The 27,115-nt window shown below is 39.2% G+C and overlaps 2 protein-coding genes across 2 annotated transcripts; one reads left to right on the forward strand and one right to left on the reverse strand.

Moving 5' to 3' along the window:
- Window positions 1–5,189: 5,189 nt before the first annotated feature.
- On the forward strand, window positions 5,190–9,541 carry LOC110709752 (UDP-galactose transporter 1-like). Its single transcript, XM_021887983.1, has 5 exons — window positions 5,190–5,669; window positions 6,809–7,058; window positions 7,155–7,362; window positions 8,354–8,585; window positions 9,026–9,541. Exons 1-5 carry the CDS (start codon window positions 5,562–5,564, stop codon window positions 9,245–9,247), a joined length of 1,020 nt encoding a protein of 339 aa, XP_021743675.1. The 5' UTR covers window positions 5,190–5,561; the 3' UTR covers window positions 9,248–9,541.
- A 13,579-nt stretch (window positions 9,542–23,120) lies between these two features.
- LOC110709753 lies at window positions 23,121–25,345 on the reverse strand. Its single transcript, XM_021887984.1, has 3 exons — window positions 24,407–25,345; window positions 23,651–23,772; window positions 23,121–23,504 (listed from the first exon to the last, which is right to left on the reverse strand). The coding sequence occupies exons 1-3, from the start codon at window positions 24,812–24,814 to the stop codon at window positions 23,354–23,356; spliced, it is 681 nt and encodes a 226-aa protein (XP_021743676.1). The 5' UTR covers window positions 24,815–25,345; the 3' UTR covers window positions 23,121–23,353.
- Window positions 25,346–27,115: the final 1,770 nt, after the last annotated feature.

Raw genomic sequence — 27,115 nt, forward strand, 5'->3', positions numbered from 1 at the left:
GTAACTTCGAGGACCAAATTCACTTTTAGGCCTTTGAACACCAATAATTTATAGTGCTTATAAAATGAAATTAGAGGTCTGTAACTGACTTGATGCAGCAGCTACAGAAATTCATGATACTTTACCGTATTTCATCTCTGATGTTTGGCTACTTAGCACCATAAATTATGTGGTCAAAACTCAAAAGTACCTTTTACATAGTCTAATGTTTTTGCTAAGTTTTAAATTTCGTTATAAGAAAATTTTGGCTTATTAATTAATCTTTTAATGGTAAATTCGTCTAATTTTAGCCGTGTTGATTTCTTAAATGTAGGATTTTACCTTGCATGAAACGATGAATGATTTATATTATAACCATTTTTGTATTGACAATATAAAATAGGGATAAAATGTTAAATTTCCATATTTTCGCCCTAAATTAAACCCAAATAGTAAAGAGAGAATCACTTTGTGACATGGTGGCCATGAATTGAGTCACTCATGCATAGTTTGAATTTGATAGTTAATAGCCTGCCTTGTTTAGTCTCATGTTGTGAATGAGTCAAGTTCAAATAAAAAAATGGACATAAACTCAAAAATTTGTAATACGTAGTATTTAGCTCGTGGGCTCCTTATACTTTGTTCGTTTTACTGTTATTGCAACATGCAATGTAGATAATGTGCAAATTTAAGAAGCTTATGCAATGAAAAGAAAGTAAAAGATAAATAAGAAATACACGGACTGCAATCACATGCAAATTACCCAAAAAAAAAAAAAAAAAAAAAAAAAAAAAAAAAAAAAAAAAAAATTGTAAAAGTGAAACGTTGCAAACATTGCAGTATTAATGAAAAAAGTGCAGAACAAATAGGGGAGAAGTTACCTCTCAAATTATATAATGTTGCCCTATACATCCTTTAGCCTAGGTCTAAACTTTCCATATAATCATAAGATGAGGTAGTTATTAACACGACTTGCTTGATTTGAACACAAATTGAGTTGCAATAGCAACAATGATAGTTTATTTCGTTATAACATCATTTATGGAGTATAGCTCGAGTTACAACACGAGGGTGGTTGATAAACAGTATTTTAATTAATCTTGAGATGATTCAATTTTGAAGTTAGTGGATTCAAGTTAAACAGAGACAATCTATGTAAGAGTTTGGTTTGACTCAACATATGGTTGACAAGCGCTATTGATTACTTAATTGATTTTAAAAGTACAATTAATTTTCAAAATGTGGAATATATAAAAGATATTTTCCTTTTTTTTTTTTTGAAACAAAGATATTTTCCTTTTTAATCAAACACAAGTTTAGACAAATTCTCCATTTCAAACAAAGTTAAACATATCCATCCTTGAAGATTAAAGTGAGTAATTAATGAGATGTTGATCACTTAGCTTACTCTATGATTTTAAGTCTATTCAAACTTGTTTGACAAAGTCAATCACTTATTAGACCAACAAATCAAGCAAAAGTGGAATTACATTAAAAGTATATTTATATGTATGTATATGCCTGAATTGGCATTCATTTGCCACATATAGATGGAGTTCTAACTTTCAAGTTTTACCAAAACATTTCATATTTTGGCCTATGTTGGTTATTGAGCAATTGGTCGACCTATATTGGCCATTTGCCCTCATACCAAACAATCAATCTGGTCGATGAGGTTAGGCTTAGTCGTTAAGATTGAAGGGATGAATATGATATATTATCAGTTCAAATTCGTCCAATCCCATTTGTATATGTATTGCCCTTATTGAAATTTTCATTATACATCATGGTAAAAAAAAAAAAAAAAAAAAAACCAACTTATCAACTAATTTAAATATATCATAGATCACCTTATCACATCTCTCCCTTTATTTTCCAATTTATTTTATGTAATACAAGAAATAATAATGTCGGCCAAGATTAATTTACCCATAAGAGATGGATTAAGATTGAACATTAAAAAGTATTGGGTCTTTGTGATCATATTGTATTGAATTGATTATATTGAGTGGATGAAAATTTTCGCATATTTGATGCATGAGGGCGATTTGTTGATTCATATGGTTGATCCATAATTATGTAATTTTACATGTTCGAGTACCAACCATTCTTGCTAAGGTTTGGGCACACTTGCACCCTACAAATGATCAAAGTCCAAGTTTGAAATAAATCTATAATATGACGGCACAACGCAAACTTAGAATTGATTTTCAAATATAGTGACATGCTACAATTGAAAGCAAAAACATTAGATGTACGAATGAACAAGCCTTCTTTCTATACTTGGTGGAATTAGGATTAAACTTACACTTTTGTACACATAAGCCATTACAACAGCTGGAAACAAACATTTTATACAGTATACATTTGTAAATTAAACAGCATGACATTTATACTTGATTGGATGATTTGTTTATATATAAGATAATTCACGGTTTATGATGAAAAAAAATAATAATTAAAACCTTTGATAATCTAGAGGAAATTCTATATGACTACTCCGTATCTAATTTGCTGAGCATATCAATATCAAAAAATAAACATTGCCTAGCATATTCAATTATTCATATCCCAATGGTACTGCCAATTTGCCATAGTAGTCAAACTAAAAAACCTTAAGCCTTTAATGTATCCCCAAATATTCAGGGAAAATATTGCTTTTAAATGAAATTGTAACTGCAGCATTACAGTATTTCACTGACCAAAGCACTCTTAAATATAAATCCTTGTTCCTGTCAAAATAAATAAATAAATAAATAAATAAATACTTCGTGTTATAAATCCTTGTAATGGTATACTCAGTCAAAGTTCTTACAATACTTAGTATTCCTTTCATAACCCCGTAATTAAATAAGGGTGTGTTTAGTTTATCTTATTTTTGTTTATCTGGTTTGATTTGATATAATTGTCGGATTTAACTAAACTTTAACATTTTATGTGGGGTAGAAAAAATATTTTAAGTAAAGTAGTATTTGTGTCAAATTTAACTGTGTCAATTACTTTGTAAGAAGCGAAGGAAGTACTGGTGTTCGACTTGTCAAACGTTGGATTAGCAGCCACGTAATAGAGAATACATTTAATTCTCCACATTCACAGGAACAAGAAGCCTACTTTATAACAAACGGCTGCCATTCTTTGGACCTTCCAACCTTCGAATGTTATGTTTTCTGTGGGCCCTACTAACCTTAATAATTTTTAATTTTTTTTAATTATAATTTTGAAGTGCCTTTAATAAATATTTATCTGTTGTTAAGGCGCAGAGGGGGAAGACATGCGCATGGTGCATGTGTTAAAAGCTTTATTTTAAGGGCTTGTTTGGTTTTAGGTAAAAGTTACAAATTTAAAATTTAATTTTCCAGAACTTATTAGAAAATTCTAAAAAGTATTTGGTTAACCAAGGAAAGTAGAAATTCTCATGAGAAGTTCCACTTATCTAGGTCCCCTTAGGTAATTCAATTCCTTCATTTTGTGGGAAATGAAAATTCATGGGAATTTATACTTTCATGAATTTGTCAATCAAACAAGTCTAAAGAATTTCAATTCTTAGGAATTTCAACTTCTCATGTTTTTATTTGTCAACCAAATAACACCTAAGATGAAAATAAAAACAGCCCAATTTAACTTAAATTATTATGAAAAATACACCTAAAAACACATAGCCTCTCTCCTCTCTCCCCTCTTCTTTCTCTACAAACCCTAGCTTTCATTGTTGAATTTTAGAGGGGCTTCTATCAGTTTTTATCGTTGGAAAGCCCCTAATCTTTGTTTTTTGTGCATCATTTCTCTTTGTTTTTGTTTGTTTCTAGGTTTATAATAATTTTTTCTCTTTTAGGAGGAACATTTCTCCTTCGAAACAAAGGGCTTTTTTTCTTCTTTGAGGATTTTTCTCTTTCAAAATAAAAGGTTTTTTTCCTCTCTTTTGAGGGAGGAATTGCTTTTTTTGTTGATGGATTGCTGCAGAATTGTTTCATAGGTAAAGATTTGTGCGGGATTGAAAAAGAGGTTAATCTTTCGATTACAACCAGACGAATCAGGCGAAAATTTTCTTCATGGCTACAACAGATCAATAGACCCCCTCGTCGATGAAGGCTGTAAATCACAGCGATGTGAAAGAGGGTATAAAGAATGCACGATTTGCAACAACGACCGTAGCTTTGCTGTAATGATGTTTTTATTTGATTCAATTGTCATGTATTTATTTGATATAAATCTCTTTGTAGATGTCGTATGGCTTTTTATTTATGAATCAATATTTGTTATAAAAAAAATAATAAAAATACACCTAAGTACAAGCATAAGTTTAAATACTACTTGTACTTATATACTTTGTATATTGTGTTGTATATAATACTTTTTGAAAAGAGAAATACAAAGTAAATATTCTTTTACGGTAATAAACAATTGCTTTTGCTCTCTTGCAAAATATTTTAAAATTTTATTAAATGACTATTTGTCCATACCAAACTCTGACAATATATGAAATTAACATTATTATTAATCCATCAACGTTTTAATAATAAAAATAAAAAATCAATTTATATGGAGAAAAAAAAAAATCAAAATTAGCTACAAAGCCTAAAAAAAAAAATCAGTACTAATGCAATAAGTTAAATAAACGACCTAGGATCATGATTTCTTTATTTTGCTTTTGGTTTAGAAATTTGTGAACAAATGTTTTAAGCGATACAAATGTATTTATATAGTGTTCTATTTCTCTAATTTTCACTCATTTAAACATATAGAATTAATAGTAATCATAATGTGTACTTCTGTAATTCTTATTATTTTTCTTTTGACAGATTTTGTAATTCTTATTAACCCTTACTCCGTATTAGAATTTGTTTGAACTAATTTAAATTTGTCAACTTTTTTCTAAATTTATTTGTCCTTTAATAAATCAAATTTTATGAGCAATATAAGACCTTATTAGAACCTATATCGATCATAAAATAAACTTACTTAATTCTTATTAACATTTATCAAAATATGTTTGAAGTAATTTGATTTTTTAATCTTTTCTAAATTAATTTGTCCTTTAACTAATCAAAAACTAAGAACAATATTAATTACACACCATTTTTCCCCAAAAAAAATAAAATAAAATAAAATTACACACCATTTTATTTTAAAGTAAAAATCTTTAAGGGAAATATTTCAAAAAGGCAACAATTCACAAATGATAATAGTAAATCAAATAAATAAATAAAAGTCTGGGAAAAAAATAAATCACACAAATATCCCTCTTTCACATAAAATTCTTATTTCTCACATCACATAGTTGAAGAAGAAACAGCTTCACCTTCTCTTGTCAGTTGTCACTATAACACCCCAAATGCCTTCCATGCTCTCTCTCTCTCCTCTTCAATCCCCTTACTCTCCATGACACTCCAACCCCTTCTCAATTTCAATTTCAATTGACACAAATTTAGGGTTTTATCTCTCCTTTCTCTTCACTCTTTAGCTGTTTCAATTGGGTTTTTGTCTAATTTTTCTGGGTTTTTGTTTAATTATTAAGGGGTAATTTTGATCTGGGTTTTTCTTATTTGGATCTGTGGAGAAGTAGGAGAGAGAATTTTTGAAAAATGGAGGAGGGGTTTTGTAATTGGGGAGTGATCCGATCTCTTCTTGCTATTGTTCAATGGTGGGCTTTCAATGTCACTGTTATTATCATGAACAAATGGATCTTTCAGGTCTTTTTTTATAATTTCCTTTTTATTATTATTAATTGGGTGTTTATAAATTATTCATCTTGTGATCTTATTTGAATAATTTTGATGGGTTATCTTAGCTGCTTCCTGTATATTTATATTTAAATGTGTAAATATTAAGGTTTCCTTTGTTCTGATTCTGTATTATTGGTTTGTGATGCCATCGTTAATGTGTATTTTGAGGTTGCGTGTCGATCGTTGTTATTAATGTTTAGTTTATAATTTGTGTATTTTATTTCCGTTTTTCTATTGTTATATCATGTAAAAAAAAATGATTTCTTCCAATTGCTAATTTATTTTTGAATAATATGGTTGCTATTTGTTTTAGTATTTGTATGTGTTTGAATCGCTTTCAGTTTAGTTTGATGTTACATTTGTTAAGTGAGGTTATCTTTGGTTATGATCAAATTGATGTTACGGCTGTTGATGCTTATGCTAGTTTGTCAGTGATTTTTTTTTTTTTTGGATTTTTTTTATTAGAACAGGGGAAAAAATAGGAAAGAAAAGTTCTTGCTTAATCACATTTGGCATCCCCCAAGAGATGGATCGACGTATTTAGTGTTAGTTTTTTACACAATTGATTTTTTTTTATAATGTTGGAATTCTGAAGTGATTAGAATGCCAATTGTATTATCATAGACTTCTAAATTTTGTTGTGAATATATTTTTCGTGATATGTTATGACTTGTGATGCATAGTATTCCTGTAAAAGACTGTATCATTGGCTTCTTAGAGAAAGTTGCTATTGTGGAACTTCAAGTTAAGTATGTTGATTTAGTCAGATGGTATTGTTTGTGTCTGCACCTGACATTTGAATGTGCTATATATCTATATGGTGTGATGAAAGTAGTTAAATTGTTAAAATTAAGTGCCTTTGAAATGAACACAGGGATTTAGAGCAGCTAGAGAAACTCGTAGTTGGTAACTCAGTGATGTTCTAGGAAGAATGTCTGAATTGATCTAAAGTAGAAGATAACAATTTCCTCTCTTCAGTTTCGATCAGATCCATTGATGTCAAATGTGCCACTGCATGCGTAACTATGTGTTGTCTTAATTTACTCACGAATCAGTTATTTGTGCAAATGTTAACGTGTTTTCTTTTTCGGGTATTGGTTAAACAGAAACTGGATTTCAAGTTTCCTCTTACAGTATCTTGTGTCCACTTCATATGCTCTTCCATCGGAGCTTATGTGGCGATTAAGATTATGAAGGTAAAACCTTTAATAACAGTTGACCCTGAAGATCGCTGGAAAAGGATATTTCCCATGTCATTTGTCTTCTGCGTCAACATAGTCTTGGGAAATGTGAGTCTTCGATATATACCAGTCTCCTTTATGCAAACTATCAAATCCTTCACTCCAGCAACAACTGGTCAGTTATAGAATTTACTTGTCGATTATTTGTCTCCACATTGATATGAGATGGCTTTTCTTCAATAAATTTTTGTCTAAACATATATTGTAACAGTTATTTTGCAGTGGCTCATATGGAGAAAATACTTTGAGTGGAAAATCTGGGCATCTTTGGTCCCAATTGTTGGTGGGATTCTTCTAACTTCTATGACAGAACTTAGTTTCAACATGTTTGGATTTTTGGCTGCTTTGTTTGGTTGCTTGGCGACCTCAACCAAAACTATTCTTGCAGAGTCACTGTTGCATGGCTACAAGTTTGATAGGTACTTGTTTATCCCTATCTGTTTCTTCTTCCTGTTCTGTCAATGTGTCAAGTATTTTGCATAAAGACCTTTTGCCCCAATTTTGATCTATCTCATAGGCTGACCTTTATTGTTCTTCTTGTTTTGTATTGTTAATTAAAAGGATAAAGGGGTTATGTGTGAAAGTTATTGTTTCTGAGTTTCTCATATACTTCCAAGTTATTTTATTCATCAAAGAAAATCAGTTCATGTGCATTACATGTTCACCTATAAGGCTATAACCTCTACTTATCATGCTTGTAATACTTTAGAATGACAGTTTCTATTAGATCTGTAAACGTCTGTTGGCTAACTCAGCCCTAGCTTTGCTGCATTCTTCAGACACCTACTATACATATGAAGCACATCCCACTCCCTGTTTTTCTTCCATTGTTGAGAGAATTACAGATTATCCCTGAATTTTATGTGGTGATTAACTTTCTGTGTTATCTGCCATCATTTGATAATGATTGAGGCCCCTGTTACATACTCCGATATATTCTTAAAGAGAGTAAGAGATAAGTAGAAGGAATAGCGATACGAGAAACTGTACTGATTTCATTTGGATCTTGACTAATTAGTAGGAATGTGACCTTCCGTAACATTGCACTTATCTACCTTGGGAATTCATGATTAGTAACCCATTTACTGTTCATGCATTCTTGCCTTGTCCTAGCTCTGATTGGTGAAGCGGGGAGGGAGTGGAATGGGCAATTTCTGCTTTCCTCCTCATCACCCGTAGTTTTCTGGGTCTGGCGGTGTACTGAAAATCATTTCTTCATATGTGCCTTTGATTATATTCAGAACCTTGTCTACCTATGTGCATATTGCAGATATGCTTGTTTAGCAGTCTGCTTCAATCTTTACCTTGCCTTGCCTTGCCTGTGTTTGCCTTCATTTATCTTCTTCTCTTTGGTCTTTAGTAATCTATTTCTTCTCTCCAACTGATTTTTCTGTGTTGATATTTTTCCAGCATAAATACCGTCTACTACATGGCACCTTTTGCGACAATTATTTTAGCATTACCAGCTTTGGTACTTGAAGGTCCTGGAGTGATTGTATGGCTTAACACACACCCGTCAGTCTTCTCTTCTATGAGCATCGTCTTTGGCTCTGGAGTATTGGCTTTCTGTCTCAATTTTTCCATCTTTTATGTTATTCATTCTACTACAGCAGTCACGTTCAACGTTGCTGGAAATCTCAAGGTGAGCTGAAATGATTCTGGTTATTGTTTTTGGCATCCCTTATGGTCTGAACTTGTTTAGTTGAATCTTTCTACCCTATATTATTTGTGAGTTCAAAGAACTTAAAACTCCCTCCGATCCAAAGTATCAATCATTTTAGTTTATTCATTCACAAAATACAAGTCATTTTACACTACAATATAAATGCAACATTAAGTATATCAATACAATATCCAGAGCAATAGTATCAATACAATCCTTAGATTAACAATGCATCTTTCATAGAACTTTACTTGATAATATGCTTATAGTTTGTTTAAAACAACCTAGCAAAGGATGTAATTAAAAAAATAAACAACAAAATAATCTTGGCAAAATATTCTGATTATGTGGATTATTTCTATTTTTAAAAAAAAATTAAAAAAAAAAAACACCTAATTTGCTTGTATTGTTTTCCTTAGGTTGCTGTTGCCGTTCTCATTTCATGGCTGATATTCAAAAACCCAATTTCGGGTTTGAATGCACTTGGGTGTGCTGTAACACTGGCTGGGTGTACTTTCTATGGCTATGTGAGGCACTTGATCTCACAACAACCGCCCGGCACACCAAGAACACCCAGGACTCCACGGAGTCGGACAGAAATGATCCCCCTTGTGAATGAGAAGTTAGATGACAAGGTCTGAATCAAGTAGTATATTGCAGGTAAATTCAAGGTGCTTGGAATAGGTTTATAGGAAGACAACATAGGTGATGACAATGATATTTATTTCTTTGTTGTGTAGACATGATTAGATTCTTATTATTCAATAGATGCTTCTTTTCTAACCCTTCATACATATATATAGAGGGAAAAAAAGGTAGTAGTTCTAGAAGTATTGATAGTTTAGGAAGTTTTTCAATTTCTGAATTTACCAGCGGCAGTATTTGCTTTATACAGTATGTTTTCTTAGAGCTGTTGCCCTCTTGCTCTGAAAAAATATACTTCCATATTCTCCGTAGAATTTAGCTATGCTTAAAGACGAAGTACACATTAACGTTGAGCTAGCAAACCACAAAGATATCTACTCGTATGTTTTATAGATACAGGCATACAGCTGATTAGATGAAAAGGAAACGGATAAAGTTGATATTTATGGACTAAAGAATATTGCAGAGTATTTTTTGCGAGTCTTATAAAAAAGAGTTATATTCGTAATTTCGTATTAGCTGTTTAAATAGAATTAGTTGGCAGTGTCTATTTTGATTTCACTACCTTTTAGCTGAATAATGTGCTAACACATTAATGAAAATGGAGCGGAATCAGTAGATGTAGATAATATAGTAGAGCAAAATAATATGGTAGAGTGAGGATAGACGTTCTGGTTGATAATATACTCAGTAGATATACGCGAAAGAGGGAATAATGCATTTATGCATATAAGTATATTTCAGTAAGGTTAAACGGTTTGGTTTATCTGAACCAACCATGTTAGACATTAACACATAAATCAATGGGCATCAATGGTAACATTAAGTTGTGCATTTACTCATATAAGCTCTTAAGATACAGACACCAGAAACTGTCTGGCCTATGACTCTTGGAGCCATTTTGCCCTGTGAACAAAATGGTACTCCTTAGGAGTAATCTAGTTGGTTTCTAATTTTCTATTTATGTCCAAGCTTATTAAGGCGAAACCGAGTCGAAACTTGAGCTTTTGGTCAAGTTCAAAAACTTGTTCTAACTCGGCTCATTTTAGTTTACTCATTGCACTATTGCAGCACTATGAAGCTTATATTTTTGCAAACAACCTGATATTTCAATAGCAGTTTACTCTGTATTATTAGCCGCTAAATATAAGTTTTAGTTCTTTATTCACATTAAACCCGTAATGCAGTTTTCTAGTATGTATGTTTAGCTAATCTATGCCTTAATTTACTTCAATGGTTGACTATCATTATATTAGACATTTGGGGGATAAGGTCTTCTCGATATATGAGGATCTTCTGTTCTTTGTCTATTTTTTTAATCAAATAATCTGTCGTATTTACATTCACATATTTGATAAACGAAGATAATACAAGTAATCCTAAGGGTTACAAATAAGGAACTTAAAAACTCAACTCTAAAAGTTAGTATTTCACAGTTACGGGAAGCACGAATAATACATACAACTATACAAGTATGATTCCAACCCTTCATAGACGTGGTCGATTATCCAATACAGCCCTCTTCGGACCATATCAAGAAATCATCTAGACCTCAATATTGTACTTCGTAGTAAACTTCTTTATATAATAACACGGACATTCTTTAAGCTCACCCACTTTTTCATTTGTCTTGAAGCATCTTTGTAATCTTTAAAGTTCGCATTCACCATTTTTCAAGTAAAATTTATAAGGGTGGTTAGGCTTTGATGGCCTCAATGTTTTGTTTTACGTAGAACGGCTACATACAACTTCAAACTCCATAAATTAAGAATTTTGGACATCATATAAGATCAAATACTATAAACAACATAGTATAAGACATAAAAATGGTCCTATCTTACTTTAGTTTATACAACCTGTTTGCGTCCAATTTAGTCCAATTGGGCTTAGGCATTAAATGATCCAATTAAAAGCCCAAGGTCAAGGTTCATCTCTCCAATTGTGCTAAAGTCAAAGATCAGTCCTCAAGGCAAGCCAATTGGGCTAAGGCCCAACTTCTCCATGTATGCAGAGGTATAAAAACCATCAATATTACATTTGTACATTCATTCAAAAAAAGCCTCAAGCAATTAATTCTCTTGCATAGTGTTCTCTTTCTACGCACTGAACTGACTTTAGCATCGGAGGGGCCTTCCTCGGCAACACCCCCGAGGCTAGTTTACGTGTGTTTACTGTGCAGGAAACCTTCGACCCAACATTACTTGGATCGAATCTAGTCTTCTCCACTTCATCGGACCTTCGACAAGGTCCCATTGTTTTCACCCGAAACAATTTGGCGCCGTCTGTGGGGAAGACTTTCAAAAATCTTTAAGCCAAATTTCTAACCAAGATCATCTTGCAATTATCTTAGTAGCAATGGCTAAGAACCGCAAGAGCAAAGGCCTCCGTCAAGGAGCAGGCGAAAAGCCTAAAACCCCTACACCATCACCCTCGCCGGACCGGAACTCTCCCAAGGGTGCCATCTCGGGGGGAGGATCATACAGGGAGGATTCCCTTTCTCCCGTAATTCATAACTCTCATCATAGGCCGAGTCACTCTCGGTCTAGCAGGGGTGAGTCCGATCATAGGACACATTCAGTGCCCCAAAGCCAACCATCGACTGTGCGCCCTCATTCCCATACTCGGCCGAGGACCCCTTTGACGGGGCCCAGCTCGGAGGAGGTGGCAAGAGCGCTGACAGTGCTCATGGAGGCAATGAGGGCACAAAATATGCCACCACCTCGTGATCGAACTCCTCCGCATACCCGGCATCAACGGAGGAAGCTAGACCATGATGGTGGGAAGCTTCCTTCCTTCCGGGAACTGGAAGAGTGGGAAGAGGATACCTGGAAAAATGAAAAAGAGAGGAAAAAGAACCCTCAATTTTTAAAAGGATCCTCATCCTCCCGACCAGAAACGCATAACAGCAGCAGCTCAGCTTCTCGGCCAGAATCTACTCACCGAGAACAACCTGAGACTGTTCGCCGAAGCGTCCTCGACCGACTCGGCGGCAAGGAACCGAGCGTGCACAGTCGCCTCTCGTTCCCTGCGGCCGAGGCCCAAACTTCCCAGCCAGGGACGAAAACCACTCCTACCTCTCTAAGAGGGCGGAGCGCGGTCCCTTCGGCCAGGAACAAGGGCAAGGCCGTTATGCTACCCGCCAGTTCGTCATTCGAGCAATGGATACTGGAAGAGCACGTGCCCACGGTTAAAATACCGTCGCACATCACATATGACGGGACCTCGGATCCGAAGGACCACGTGGCCTCGTATGAGACTCATATGCATCTTTGCCCCAGATCCGAAGCGACTTGGTGCAAATATTTCCCAACCACTCTCAAGGGGGTCGCGCAAGCGTGGATCTCCAAGGGAGTAAAGCAAGGCTCCATAACAGGGTGGGATGATCTGTCCTCCAAGTTTAGGAGCAAATTTTCCACGGCAAACCGCCGAGAGAAGACTACTGCAGAACTCATGAGTCTGCAACAGGGGGAAACCGAAAGCCTCCGAGACTATCTGACCCGTTTCAGTAACGAGTCATCCAGCGTCTCTCAGCTGGACCAGGGGCTAGCCGTTTTTCCAATGCAGATGGCCTTCAGCCCGGGAAGTTCCTAGACTTCATGGTCATGCATACCCCGCAGACCTTGGAGGAAGCTCTGAATGCCTCGGATAAGTTCATCCGAGCCGAAGAATGGAACAAAGCGAAAACCCAACCTCAATTTGGGGGAGGGAAACAAAGACAAATACCCTTGTCTGAAGGCCAAGGCCATAAGGCAAAGGAAAAGTCAAAGGCCTCGGAGCAATCTTCGGCCAGCGACCCAAAGAAGGAAAAATCTGTCTCATACACAGGCATATACGAGTCCTACACTCCGCTCTCTCTTCCACGCGCCAAAATTTACAGCGTGACGAAGGAGGAGCAGAGTTACCGAAAGTCGAGACCACTCCCAGAGTGGTATCAGCGTAAAAATAAAAATCAGTGGTGCGAGTTCCACGAGTCTCCGGGACACAACACTGAGGAGTGTATCCAACTGAAGGACCAGATAGAGGACATGGTCCGGAAGGGATACTTGAAAAAATACATCTCGGAACACCGCGAGAAAAAAGAGTCCGAGAAGTCAGCAAAGGACTCTCGGCAAGACCTCGACTTCCCCCGGAAGAACAGTAAAAAGCCGGAGGGGAAATTCTCTCCGATCAATGTTATCTCGGGAGGAATATGCTCTCGGAGGGAGCACAAGCGACACCTTAGGGCTTTGACTCACCAGGTGAACAACGCTGACATTCATTCTCCCCAATCGCCGGTGTCGAACATGACGTTCACAGCCACCGACTTCCGGGGGATAACGTTCCCTCACGAGGATCCGTTGGTGATCATCGCCACGGTGGCCAACCACGACGTCAGTAAGGTCCTTGTTGACGGTGGCAGCGGAGCAAACATTCTGTTCCGAAAGGCCTACAATCAAATCAAGCTGAAGCCCAAGCACCTTACGCTGGTACCCTACCCGGTATCCGGGTTCAACGGGGCTTCAACTTATCCAGATGGGAAGGTGACACTTCCTATCACCATCGGCTGCGATGAGGCAGCCAGGAACGTCATGATTGAATTTTTGGTCATTGACGCTCCTTCAGTGTACAACGTGATTTTGGGGAGACCCATAATTCATGAGATCCAAGGGGTCGTCTCAACTTATCATCAGCTGATGATTTACGTCTCAGACGCCGGCTTCCCCGAAAGGATACAGGGCAACCAAAGGGACGCCCGAAGGTGCAACTACCTCAAGCCATCCAGTAGTCGCCCAGATGACGACAAGGATGAGGAGGAGAAAGAAAAAGAAAGAGAGCCAAGCACAAAAAAGCCGAAAGGCCTAAGTGCTTCGGCCCAAGGATCTGAACCCAGAGGTAAAGGGCCCGAAAGGGAAAAGGCTAGCTCTTCAGCTGAACAGCAAGACTCAGAGAGCCAGCCGAAGAACAAAGAGACTGGGACACCTGCTGACATAGGCAGCAGGCCAGATTATGAAGAGTCCAGTCCATCAGCAATGGAAATGGACCAACAGACTGTAACAGTTGAGTTGGCCGAAGGAGACGTTGAGAAATGTGTAACAATCGGGATGGACCTTGATCCAAACACCCGTTGTGAACTTATTCAGCTCCTTCGGGACAACAAAGATGTGTTTTCTTTCTCGGCAGCTGATATGCCCGGGATAAGTCCAGACCTCATCTCCCATAAGCTTAATGTTGACCCAACATGTCAACCAATTAAGCAAAAGAAGCGGAATTACTCCGCTAATAAGAACCGAGACATCGCAGCCGAGGTCAAAAAATTGCTGGAGGCAGGCTTCATCGAACCTTGCCAATATCCAGAATGGCTGGCAAATGTGGTGATGGTTCAGAAGGCCAATGGTACCTGGAGGATGTGCGTTGACTTCACGGACCTAAATAAGGCTTGTCCGAAGGATTTCTATCCCTTGCCGAGGATCGATCAGCTAGTCGATTCGACAAGTGGCCATGCCTTGCTTAGTTTCATGGACGCATTCTCGGGGTATCATCAGATCTTCATGCACCCCGACGATCGAGCAAAGACAGCATTCGTCACGAACGCTGGGGTGTACAGTTACAAAATGATGCCCTTCGGATTGAAAAATGCGGGGGCAACCTATCAAAGGCTGGTGGATCAAGTTTTTGCCGATCAAAAGGGCCGAAACATGGAAGTCTATGTCGACGATTCGATCGTCAAAAGCAAAAAACCTGAGGACCATGTTAAGGACCTGGCTAAAACTTTCGCCACCTTAAGAAAACATCAAATGAAGCTGAATCCGAAGAAGTGTGTCTTCGGCGTGAAGTCAGGGAAATTCCTTGGGTTCATAGTCAGCAAAAGGGGGATTGATGCCAATCCCTCCAAAGTCAAAGCAGCGCTCGACCTTCCTGAGCCGAAAACAAAGCGGGATGTTCAGCGGCTCACCGGAAGAATGGCAGCCCTCTCGAGGTTCATTTTCAGAGCTTCGGATAAGGGGTTACCTTTCTTCAAAGCCCTGAAACTCCCGAAAACAAAAGAGCTCGTTTGGGAGGAAGAGCAAAAAGACGCCTTTAAACAGCTTCGGGAGCATCTGGCTCAACTCCCAACGCTGGCTAGCCCAGCAGAAGGAGAAACTTTGTACCTGTATGTGGCCGTTAGCCCAGCCACCATCAGTGCAGTACTGCTGAAGGAAGAAAGTAAAAGTCAGCAACCAATCTACTTTGTCAGTCATACACTGACGGATGCCGAGACTCGCTACCCTCTACTCGAGAAAGTCGCTTTCGCGGTAGTAGTAGCTGCTCGGAAGCTGAGGCCCTATTTTGATTGCCATCAGATAGTGGTCTTAACTGATCAGCCGTTGGAAAAAGTTCTCGGCAAGGTTGAAAAATCTGGTAGGCTAGCCAAGTGGGCTTTTGAGCTCACCGAATTCAGCATCAGCTACCGTCCGAGGGCTGCCATTAAGGCTCAAGCTCTAGCGGATTTCTTGGCCGAATGCTCATACCAAGAAGCGCTAGACAATGAAAAGAAAGTCTGGACCTTGTTTACGGATGGATCTTCCACCGAAAACGGTTCGGGGGCAGGAGTAGTGATAACTTCTCCCGAAGGCAAATCCTTTGAGTATGCACTAAAATTTTCTTTTAAGGCCTCGAACAACGAAGCCGAATATGAGGCAGCAATCGCCGGCCTAGAATTGTGCATCTCCCTGGAAGCCGATCATGTCTGCCTGAAAACAGACTCTCAACTAGTTGCATATCAGATTAGCGGCAGCTACGAGGCCAAAGAGCCCTCCATGATAGCTTATCTAACCAAGACTAAGTCAGTCATTGCAGAGCTGAAAACTTTTGAGGTTCAGCTGATCCCAAGGGGTCAGAATACTCAAGCCGATGCACTCTCCAAACTTGTCAGTTCATCTCTTACCGAGCTGAACAGATCTGTATATGTAGAAGTGCGTCGAGAGAGAAGTGTCGACGAACCACCTGAAGTGTGCTGCGCTGACCCAGAGCCTAGTTGGATGGACCCCATCCTAGCTTTCAAGCTTCGGGGAGAAACTCCCGAAGATAAAGCTTTGGCCTCCAAGATGAAGAGAACCAGCTCAAGGTTCATTGTCTTCAGGGGGGAACTTCTGAAAAAGTCCTTCTCAGCCCCATTGCTGAAATGCGTGGGACCAACAGATGCAGATTATATCCTACGGGAGATTCACCTCGGCATCTGTGGGAACCACATTGGGGGAAGGACCTTAGCCCACAAGGCATTGAGGGTGGATATTACTGGCCCACCATGATCGCAGATGCTAAGGAGCTGGTCCGGAAATGCGAAAAATGTCAAAAATACGCTCCAGTTATCCACCAGCCAGCAAGGGATCTTCAGCTGATCCTTAATCCACTCCCGTTTGCCCAATGGGGACTGGATATACTAGGACCATTTCCAGAGGCCGTGTACCAGAAAAAATGGCTGATAGTTGGTGTTGACTACTTCAGTAAATGGATCGAGGCCGAAGCAGCTTCGAACATTACAGAGCAAACTGTCAGAAAATTTATCTGGCAGAATATCATTACTCGTTTTGGCATCCCGAGAGTATTTGTCTTCGATCATGGGAGGCAATTTGATAACTTACCATTGAAGCGGTATACAGATCAGTTCGGCATCAAACTGGCATATTCAGCGGTATGCCACCCGCAAAGTAACGGACAAGCCGAAGCTGCAAATAAACAGATCCTAAATGCCCTCAAGAAGAGGGTGGAAGATCAAAAGTCCAAGTGGCTGGAGGAGCTCCCTGGAACCCTTTGGTCCCTTCGGACAACTGAAAAAGAGGCAACGGGCTATTCACCTTTTAAACTGGTGTATGGTTCTGTAGCCGTTCTTTCAGTGGAAATTGGCTCTGAGAGCCTACGAGTGCACCACTTCTCGGCTGAGAATGAGCGACTGGTGAGGGAATCTCTCGATTTCCTCGACGAAGTAAGAGACTCAGCCCGAGACAGGATGGCCGCTTATAAGCAGAGAATCAGCAAATTTTATAACCGAAGGGTCCATGCAAGGCCTCTTAAAAGTGGAGACCTTGTCCTTCGGAATGCTGCTGCAGTTCAGAAAGGCCGAATCCATGGGAAACTCTCAGCTGCATGGGAAGGGCCTTATGAAATCTGTGATGAGCTTCAGCCAGGGACATACCGACTTCGGCAGTTGGATGGAACTGAGTTGAAAAATCACTGGAACGCTGATGTACTGAAAAAATATCATGTGTAAACCCTTCGGGGCAGGAAAATCTTTGTAAGTACATTTTGAACTAATGAAAGGCCTTGGAGCCACCATTTATATAAATGTTTGCAACTTTTTATCCTTTCAAAGTTTTCTCGGTTCTATCTACTCTTTAAGGGTTTTTTATTCAGCCTCGTCTGAAACCTTCGCCTTCGGGTAACTGGGTTTCAGATTGCTGACAAAACTCGTCTTTTTAAAGAACACTGGTCTTTCAGCTGAAGTCAAACTTTAGTAAGACTTGTTCTCCAAAGACATGAGTCCATGGACAATTCTGGGATATTGCCTTAACTGAGCCTTGTATCCCAGAAAGCCATTATCCGAAACATTGCCTTCAATTGGCCCTGTGTTTCGGATATCCATTTTTCAATGATAGACAGAAAACCAAGGATAACAGCAACTGTTGGAAATTGTTTATTCAGCCTCGTCTGAAACCTTCGCCTTCGGGTAACTGGGTTTCTGATTGCTGGCAAACTCGTCTTTTAAAAGAACTCTAGTCTTTCAGCTGAAGTCAAGCTTCAGTAAGATTTTTTCTCCAAAGGCGTGAGTCCATGGACAATTCTGAGATATTGCCTATCCCAGAAAGCCATTATCCGAAGCATTGCCTTCAGTTGGCCCTGTGTTTCGAATACCCATTTTTAAGAAATAAAGAAATTGTTTATTCAGCTGAAGCCATACTTCAATTTCTGGGGGGGCAAGAAGCACTACCAGTGCAAGTTTATGTTCAGCAGAATTGAAGAAACAGTAAAGCACTCAAAAACAAAGCAGCTGAAGAAAAGAACATCAAATTAATAATTTATGCTCAGAAATTGAGCTACAAGTTCAAATAAGTTAAGAAACTATATCGGCAGCCGCCCACAAGCGGAAAATAACAGCTGCCGAAATACGTACAGAAGCAAAAAAATAAACTGTTTTGTACGACAAGGCAAGCTGAAGCAAAAAACAAACAAGGCAAAAAATTCAGAAAACGGCAAGTCTAAAGTTGAGCGCATGATGAACCGCAAGATTCTGAAGACGACTGCCCGAGTTCCTATGCTTCAGCCCGAGGATCAGACTGGTCAGCATTGTTGGGCCTCATGGTGGTCTCAGCCCCAGCAGCAGAAGAAGCAGGCTTTGCACTCTGCCGAGCCTCCCTTTCCCTCTGTTCAGCCTCCAACTCCATTCTCTCAGCTTCTTCTTCGGCTTCCTCAGCCTTAAGGATTTCAGCTTCGACTGGAGTTGCATACTTCATATGAGGGTCTTCGAGATTCTGGACCCATTCAGCACATTTGGACCAGTCCAACTTCGGCTCAGCATGAACCCGTTTCTGAAACCCATTTCATATTCTTCCTGGGTATAGACACGGACTTTGAGTAGAGCCTCAGCATCAGCCAACTTCTTCTGGGTCTCCTCCAAGTCTTCCTTGGATTTCTTCAGCTCATCGGCGAGCTTGAAGGAGGAACCTTTTAGCTCATTCAGCTGCTGCTGAACTTGGGAAGCCTCTGTCTGGGCCTGGGCCACTTCTTCCTTTTTGGCCATCAGCTGATCCTCAGCTTCTTGGAGCTTAGCTCTCTGAGCTTCAGCGGCAGCAGCAGTCTCTGAGAGTTGGACATCCCTGGCTTGGAGCATCTCTTCAGCAGTCATTCTGCTGGCTTCAAGAGCTTCTAGCCGTTGCTGCACTTCAGCTTGTGCAGCAGCTCCTTCCTGGATTCGGCTCTCAATGGTAGCCTTGAATTTGGAGATGTCCACTCCCATGTGCTCTTGGAGGAATTTTTCCCCTTCCATCAGTGGGGGAAAAACTTCCTTCTCCATAGCGTCGCAGAAGGTTTTGAAGGCTTCAGCAGCTTTTTTCTCGTATTCCTCACCCTTCTGCTGCTTCTCTTCAGCTGCTGCTTGCTTCAGCTTAGCAAGCTTTAACTCCTCTTCGGCTACCTTTTTGTCGTGCTCGGCAGCGTCTACCCTATCTTGTAGGGTATCTATCAGCTCAACAGTGAAAGTCTGATTGTGCACAAACTGAAACAGGAGCACAAGTTAAAATAAAAAATAGAGCTGAATTTTAGAGGAGATAAAGGCAAGGAAAATCACCTGCATCATCAGCAGTTGGTTAGACCTGGCTGGGTCAGGAACTGATCTGCTGGATTCGCCCATCCCAGCAGTGGCCTTCAGCGACCAGATTCTTGCCCTATCTACTTCGGACCTGCATCATCGCCGAAGTAGGCTGCAGCACCTTCTCGGTTCTGACCCCATATGAGGTCCCAGATGTGATCTGGGATTGGAATTCGGGGGGCCGAGAAACCCATTTCTCCAGATTGCAGAGTCTGGAAGGAAGGAAAGGATGACGATGGAGCTTCTTTAACTTTGGATGGCTCAGCATCCTCCTTCTCAGAAGAGTCAATTATTATGACCTCTTCTTCTTCAGGGGTGAGGACGAAAGCCTCAACCTCTCTTGCAATGTCTGCCGTGAAGCCCTCAGCACTGGACATCACGGCATCCTTGTTTTCGTGCTCAGCAGCACTCTCCTTAATTTCTTCTTGGACCGCTCCCTTAGGTTCGGGAGTTTTCTGATCCACCTCCATCTCGGGAGGTGGCAGAGGGGTCTTTGGAGGTGATTGAGGTGGTGGCCGGGGAACCCTCGGCGATCCATTGCCTTCCTCGGGATCCCTTATTTCGACGTCGATGGTCATCGGCCTCCGCTGAAAGTCATGGGGGCCGATGATGGCCATTCTTCGGCGCCTTTTCTGAAGCGGCTGCTCGTCCATGTCTGAGTCTGAGGACTCTTCTTGTATCTGGTCTTCGAGACGAATAGGGGCTTTCCCTTCTCTGTGTCTATTACTCTCTTCAGACTGTAAAAGACAAGGGGGGAGGAAGAATGTGAGTAAAAACAAAACAACAAACAGAAACAGACAAAATTAAGTCTGAAAGCTCACCGAGGTCTTCAGCAAAGCCTCGTCTTCTTCAGCTGCCCTAGCTGCAGCTTCTTCTTCAGCAGCCCTGGAGGACCCTTCTCCTCCTTCACGAGCTTCAATAACCCGTGCAACCTCTTCGGCCGTACGGGCAGCTTCAGCTTATTCGTCCAGCAGCTGAAACCAGGGATCTCTCTTCTTCCACAAAGGCTTCTGCCTTTGATACAGAGCAACAGCCTCAATTTGGAAGTGGGAAGAGTCTAGATGAACTTCTCTATGCCGTGGTTCAGTGATAGAGGGGGCCCGATCAGTTACAACTCGTTCTCGGTTGACGCCAAGACGAGCGTAGTTAATGCCGACGTTGGTCTCGTCCCGCTCTGAAAAAGAAAAGGGGAAAGGTCACTTCAGTCAGGTTGGCACAGCATAAAAAAACGAAGTGAGGGGAGAAAAAGAGATAATTTAAAAGCCTCGGCCCCAGCCGAAGAAGCTTACCATCCTTAAACTTTCGGCTGAGGCCGACAGCTGCTAGCATGTTCTCTTGGAAAACATAATGCGTATCGGGGAGCCAAGTCTCCGGGATATGCTGCATTCGGCCGCTGCCCCCCCGGTTCGGCAGCTTGCCGAAGATATTCTGTTGATTAAGGTTTGGATCTGGGCCGTTATCTGCGGGGGGACCTAAACTTCCCATGTCGGGATCAGGCTCAGCAAGGTACCGGGGAGCGCTGAAGACGCAAGGGTGGCCCGGGTCCGTGGGTGCCCTAACCCAAATCCATTGACCTTTCCAGTCCTTGTCTGAAGAGTCGTTCGGCCACATGGTTAGGTACTGGGGCCGAGACTCAATCCGGTACCACCCAGAACCATGACTTCCGTGCCCACTTTGAATATTTGGCACTAGCCGATGAAGCTTTTTGAAGCAGTGCAGGTTCGGCACATACCTGAAGAACTTGCAGACCCATAATTATGTCATCACCCTTCGGATGCTAGTAGGAGTTAGCTGACATAGGGAAATATTGTAATGGATCAACAAGTCTCGGACGAATACGTCCAAAGGGAACCTCAGCCCATACTGAAGTTGTCTTGTGTACACCCCCACATACCCCGGGGGTGGACGATGGATTCTATCGGATGCCACGAGCATTCGGCACCAATACCCATCAGCTTCAAGGATGTCGTAATGCAACTCAATTTGTTCGGCAAACCGATACTGTTCGGCATTCTCCATCCACCATGAGTAGGGGCGGTTCTTTATCATGGCCGAAGCTACTTCGGCATCCTCCCACTCTGAAAACCCGGGAAGGATATCCCAAAGGACAGCGGGAACTTCATCGTCCCGCCCAGAAGCGCTCGGCCCCTCCGTTCTCTGAGGAGGAGCCGAGGAAACTGGAGTCGCCCTGATCCCTTCAGCAGGGTCAGACTCTGCTCTTCGTCCATTCCAGGTCCCAATCCTGTTCCTGGGATCGGGAATTGGCCTTGCTCTTCTTGGAGCACGGGCTCTACCCCTAACTCCTCTCGCCATTGATAATTTCGAAGAAAAAAGTCGAAAAAAAAAGAAGGAGTTCAAATTCGAAGAAAAATAAACTAAAATCAAAGGAATTTACCTTAATCTGAAGCGAAAGTTGCCGATTTACGAATTGGTAGTGGCAAGTCTCAGTTTCTAAGCTTAATGCTCGGGGAGTTTGCGAAGTTTTGATGCGGGTTCTTGGGTTCTCTCGAAAATTCTGGGTTTGTGTTGGTGAATAAGTGAGGAGAGATGACGCGCCTCTGATTATATCTCCAGAAATGGGAATACGGGGAGTCCGCGTTTCAATTTCTCTTAAATACCCCACTAAGTAACCGTTAAACACACGACCTTGCGATTAAACTGCCCATTATCCGTCCAACTTCCACAATTATCCGCCTTAACTGTTGTTATCTCATTAGTTACGGTTTAATTACGGTTTAAATTCAAATTTTTGGATTAATTAAATCATTCACTTCCCTCCTTTTCTGATTAAATCAAACCCGACCTGTCATCCTTCCAAATCGGGTCTGGGGGGCAAGTTGTTTGGGTCCAATTTAGTCCAATTGGGCTTAGGCATTAAATGATCCAATTAAAAGCCCAAGGTCAAGGTTCATCTATCCAATTGTGCTAAAGTCAAAGATCAGTCCTCAAGGCAAGCCAATTGGGCTAAGGCCCATGTATGCAGAGGTATAAAAGCCATCAATATTACATTTGTATATTCATTCAAAAAAAGCCTCAAGCAATTAATTCTCTTGCATAGTGTTCTCTTTCTACGCACTGAACTGACTTTAGCATCGGAGGGGCCTTCCTCGGCAACACTCCCGAGGCTAGTTTACGTGTGTTTACTGTGCAGGAAACCTTCGGCCCAACATTACTTGGATCGAATCTAGTCTTCTCCACTTCATCGGACCTTCGACAAGGTTCCATTGTTTTCACCCGAAACACAACCTAAATTAATTTAACCCAAAGTTTTTATGCCCCACAAATTCCAAGGCACCTTATTGATTGCAATACGAAGTCTTCATTTCAATGCAATATAAAAACCACAACCAAACAATGTAGCATTCAAAATCCAACCAAGCACCATTATATCTCACAAAACTAAAGGTACCCTTCACCTTGTTTTAAATTCTGATTAATTATGACAAAAGTTACTAATCAATTTTCAAAATCTGACAATTTCTGACATTATTGTCACATATATCTAAATTAAAGATAATAAATTTACAGAGGAATTTAATTGAAGGAGATAATCATGATTATGATATTTTCCCATCTCATAAACAGATCTAAATTAGTTTAGTTAGTAATTACATCATGGGTTAACATATAACCCCAAATATTACTACTTAAAAGGATCCCTAATAATTATTAATAATATTCTTCATTCCCTTCTAAAATCCTAAAAATTCTTTATATCCCATTTTTTTCTCTCTACAAACCCACATAAAATTTAATTTTAATTAATTTATTTTAATTATTTTTAAGCTAAGAGCCAGAAATTCTTCTGCCACCTGGTGCTAATGAGGTAACCACCCATTCCTTTGCTCTGCTTTCTGACTCCAATTGTCAAGCATTCGGCATTGTTAATGCATTGCTCCACAAAATCCTCTGAATTGCTCATTCCAAACAAACTGCCCAAAAAATCAAAAATTAAAATCATGACAAATACAATAATTAAAATTGATTCTAAATTATCTGATTAAATTCTGATTAGGTAGATCTAATAAATATTAAAACAAAAAATTAATTAAATTTCTTAGAAAAAAATTGGACTCACCAAGTCATTATTGGGGAGGGCTTCTTCTGGCCTAGCACTAGCACTGATGCTTCTAGCTTCTTCACTTGGCTCAATACTGTTGATAGCTTAGGACCTTGTATCACTAGTGCTTCTACTTCCACCTGAAAATAGTATACCAAACTCCAATAATTACAAGCAAATCTAATATATTTAGCATGTAATTATGAACTACTAGCCGGGATTAATCCAAAGCCTACTAATTCCGACTTATTAGCCATTAATCCAAAATTTATTACTCTGCCTAACCCAAATTTGAACTAAGAGCTACCAAAGCTTATTGGACTTTGATTAATTTGAATTTAAGTTCAGGGCATATCCAACCTAGGAAGAATTTCTCTCAAAGATTTTACTCATTTACACATTTGAATTTATCATACATTGATGCTTAACTATTAAAGATTACTTGGAAAAAATCCAATAACAAAATGACAGCCCATTATTAAATAAAAATTTCTTGCTTAAGTCACTTTCCACTATTTCATAATCAAAGATGACTACAAGTTTACAAAGTGATAAAACAAAAAGTAGTATATTCCTAGATTTCGTTACATGCATAATAAAGATCCCATCTTTACCTCATTTTTTACAAAAACCTTAACTCAACTTTCTTCATAAACCTTTATAAATCACCATTTTCGCCCATTTAAATGTAGCAATATATTTTTAAACTTTCAAAACAAAAGATCCCAACTTTACTCTGTTTTCTCTGATAATTAATGAAGAAGAAGAAGATACCTCAGGTTTGCAAGCTTTGCAAAGAGAGCCAAGAGAGCTAGCAAGAGTAGAAGCAGAAGAGTGAGAATCAGAGTCAGAAATAATATGAAGCAGAGTAAGCCAATCACCCTTATTAGTAACATGAGTTAATGCCCACATCATAGCATGTTTAGATCTAGAAGTTTCATCAACAACCACCATTACCCTTTTCTGTGCCATCATTCCTCCATTGTTACTACCTCCATATTCATTTGCATACATACTGTTTATCCCATTCATCTGTTTCCAACAAGAACCCATATCATTTTCACCTCCATAAGAGTATCTTCCATGGCTGTTTCGGCCTCCATAGCTTGCCCATCTCTTAGATGTGGATTTCCATCCTTCTTTTGCGCTTAATTGCCTCAAGATTGAACCTGGGGTTGGCATTTTGAGGGGAGCAGGTAAGGTGTTCGATGAAATGCCTGAGTGAAGAAAAATGGGGAGAAGAAGGGTTTTATGAATATAGAAGAGAAATGGGTTAATGGGTTTTGCTGGGAAAGTTAGAAATGGGGGTTTAGGAGAGAGAAAGAAGGGTAAATGGGGTTGCAGACTTGCAGGTGGTATTATAATGAGACAAGCACTGAATGAAGTGAGGGAAAGTGAAGAAGACAAAATAGTGAACGGATGGATGAGTGTGAATTGTGATGAGATGTGATGGACGTATGGATGTGATTACAGGAGGAGAGAGAAAGAGTGAGTTTGACGGAATCAATTAGGATGGCAATGAATTAATTACAAATATAAGCATATCCCAAGATTACTTAATTAATCATGTCATAAAGGAAAGAATAGGTGTAAATTTTTATTCTGGATGTCAACTAGCTTATAAATAATTGAAGTTTTATGATCGGTTTTAATATGTTACGCTATTTATATAGTGTAAATCGACAAAAAAGGAAAAAAAAAATGGTGATGTAGAATGTGGCACATTAGCCTCTTAAACATCTTTTTATAGATAAGATTCAACAATAAGTTTTGTTGTCACTTACTTTAACCCTCTATAAATCTACAATACTTTTAATGAATCTAATCACATGACTCAAAAAAGGAATCATCAAATTTTGCTTCTCTTCTAACCTTGATATTGAGTTAAAAGACATGGAACTACAAATTTATATACCCTTACCTCAAAATTGATCCATAAGCGTCTCTAGTGCTTGTTATTATTTTGAGGTATAAAATGTGCATTGCTCTCTCATTTCATTTAATAAAGTTCAAATCCTTTGGATTGCTCTCTCTTTTCGTTTAGTAAAATGTATTGAAAATCTCAATCTTAACCCACCACTTTCAAGTTATTTCCAAACAACTCATTAAATCAATTCAATTTCAATTGAAGAGCAAAGCCTGATCACTTGAGTAGACCTGATCAATTAATAGACTGAGTTGCGTTTTAGTCCTAAAATTTATACTACGTAGTTAAACATGCTACATTAGTTCAAACTTTCAGCTCAATTTCGAGATAATTAAAACTTTAAGTTAAAAACGCATTCTTTAAATAGTTCAAAACTCGAACTTTTTTTTTCCCGCCTAGTCAATAATGATCAACTCTCTACCCGAGCTACCACCCACACCAAATCATCTTAATTAACAAAGGATCTTCATTAATTGGGAGAATTAACATTAATTAAAAAAAAAAAAAATAGGGATAGGAATATGACGAGGTTGGGGAAGTAAGGTCGTGGGATGAATGATAATGGTACACTTTATGGGTAGTTAAAGGCTCACGAGAATCACTTTCTAGCACCAGATCTAGCAAAAAGCATCACTATACTTTTTTAGTCTTCTGTTTTTATCATCATTGTTATTGAAATTATACTGTGTTTTTTTCTACTCCTATTCAGTTTTCTTTGCTACTACCAGAGAGATTCCATCTTTTTTAAAAAAAAAAAATTCTTGTAGCTCTGCTTCTCTCTTTTTCAGTTTTATATTCCCTACCTTTTCCTTAATCTTTGTTTTCATTTTCCGTATTAACGTACTAGCTTTAAATCCACACAATGTAAGCACATAATTATATATATGCAATATAGGCTCACTGGGTAAGTTTCTTACTTCAAATTCTAGAGGTTTAGAGTTCGAATTTTACCAAATGAGGGTGTTTGGGGTAGTGATTTCTTTACCCTTCTCTCTACTCCCGAGTATCTAGCCCGTAAATATTAAAAGGTCGTATAGAGTATAGGCTAATGTGTATAGATAATTATTAATGTAACAACAAATATAGAACCTATCACAATTGATCACTCAAATTTGTCACTCCATCATCTATTCTTTCCCCCCTCTTTACAAGTATAGAACCTATCACTATTGATTAAACAAATTGGTCGCTCCATCACCCTATCCTTCACCTTCCCTTAGCATTTTGATCCCTTTCCTCACCACCATGGCATCAAATACGCTTAGCCGACAAGGCAACTCAACACCATCAGTTCGCGGCAACTACCAGCAACGGCCAGTCATCGGCAGGATATCAAAGTAAAGGAATTTGCCCTTCCTTCACATAAGATTATAGAGTGCTTGTTTAGAAACAACAAAGTACTCGTATTATTGTAGGTTATAGTATCCTTCTAATCATTAGACAAATTAATTACAAGATCATAAATAATTAGACAAAAAGCCAACTGTAACCGTGTGCTATGACTACTAAACGAATCATTTAATTAAAATAACAAGATCCTAATCTTAATAGATCCA

This window comes from Chenopodium quinoa, unplaced genomic scaffold (genome assembly GCF_001683475.1).
Source record: "Chenopodium quinoa cultivar QQ74 unplaced genomic scaffold, ASM168347v1, whole genome shotgun sequence".
Lineage (NCBI taxonomy): Eukaryota > Viridiplantae > Streptophyta > Magnoliopsida > Caryophyllales > Amaranthaceae > Chenopodium > Chenopodium quinoa.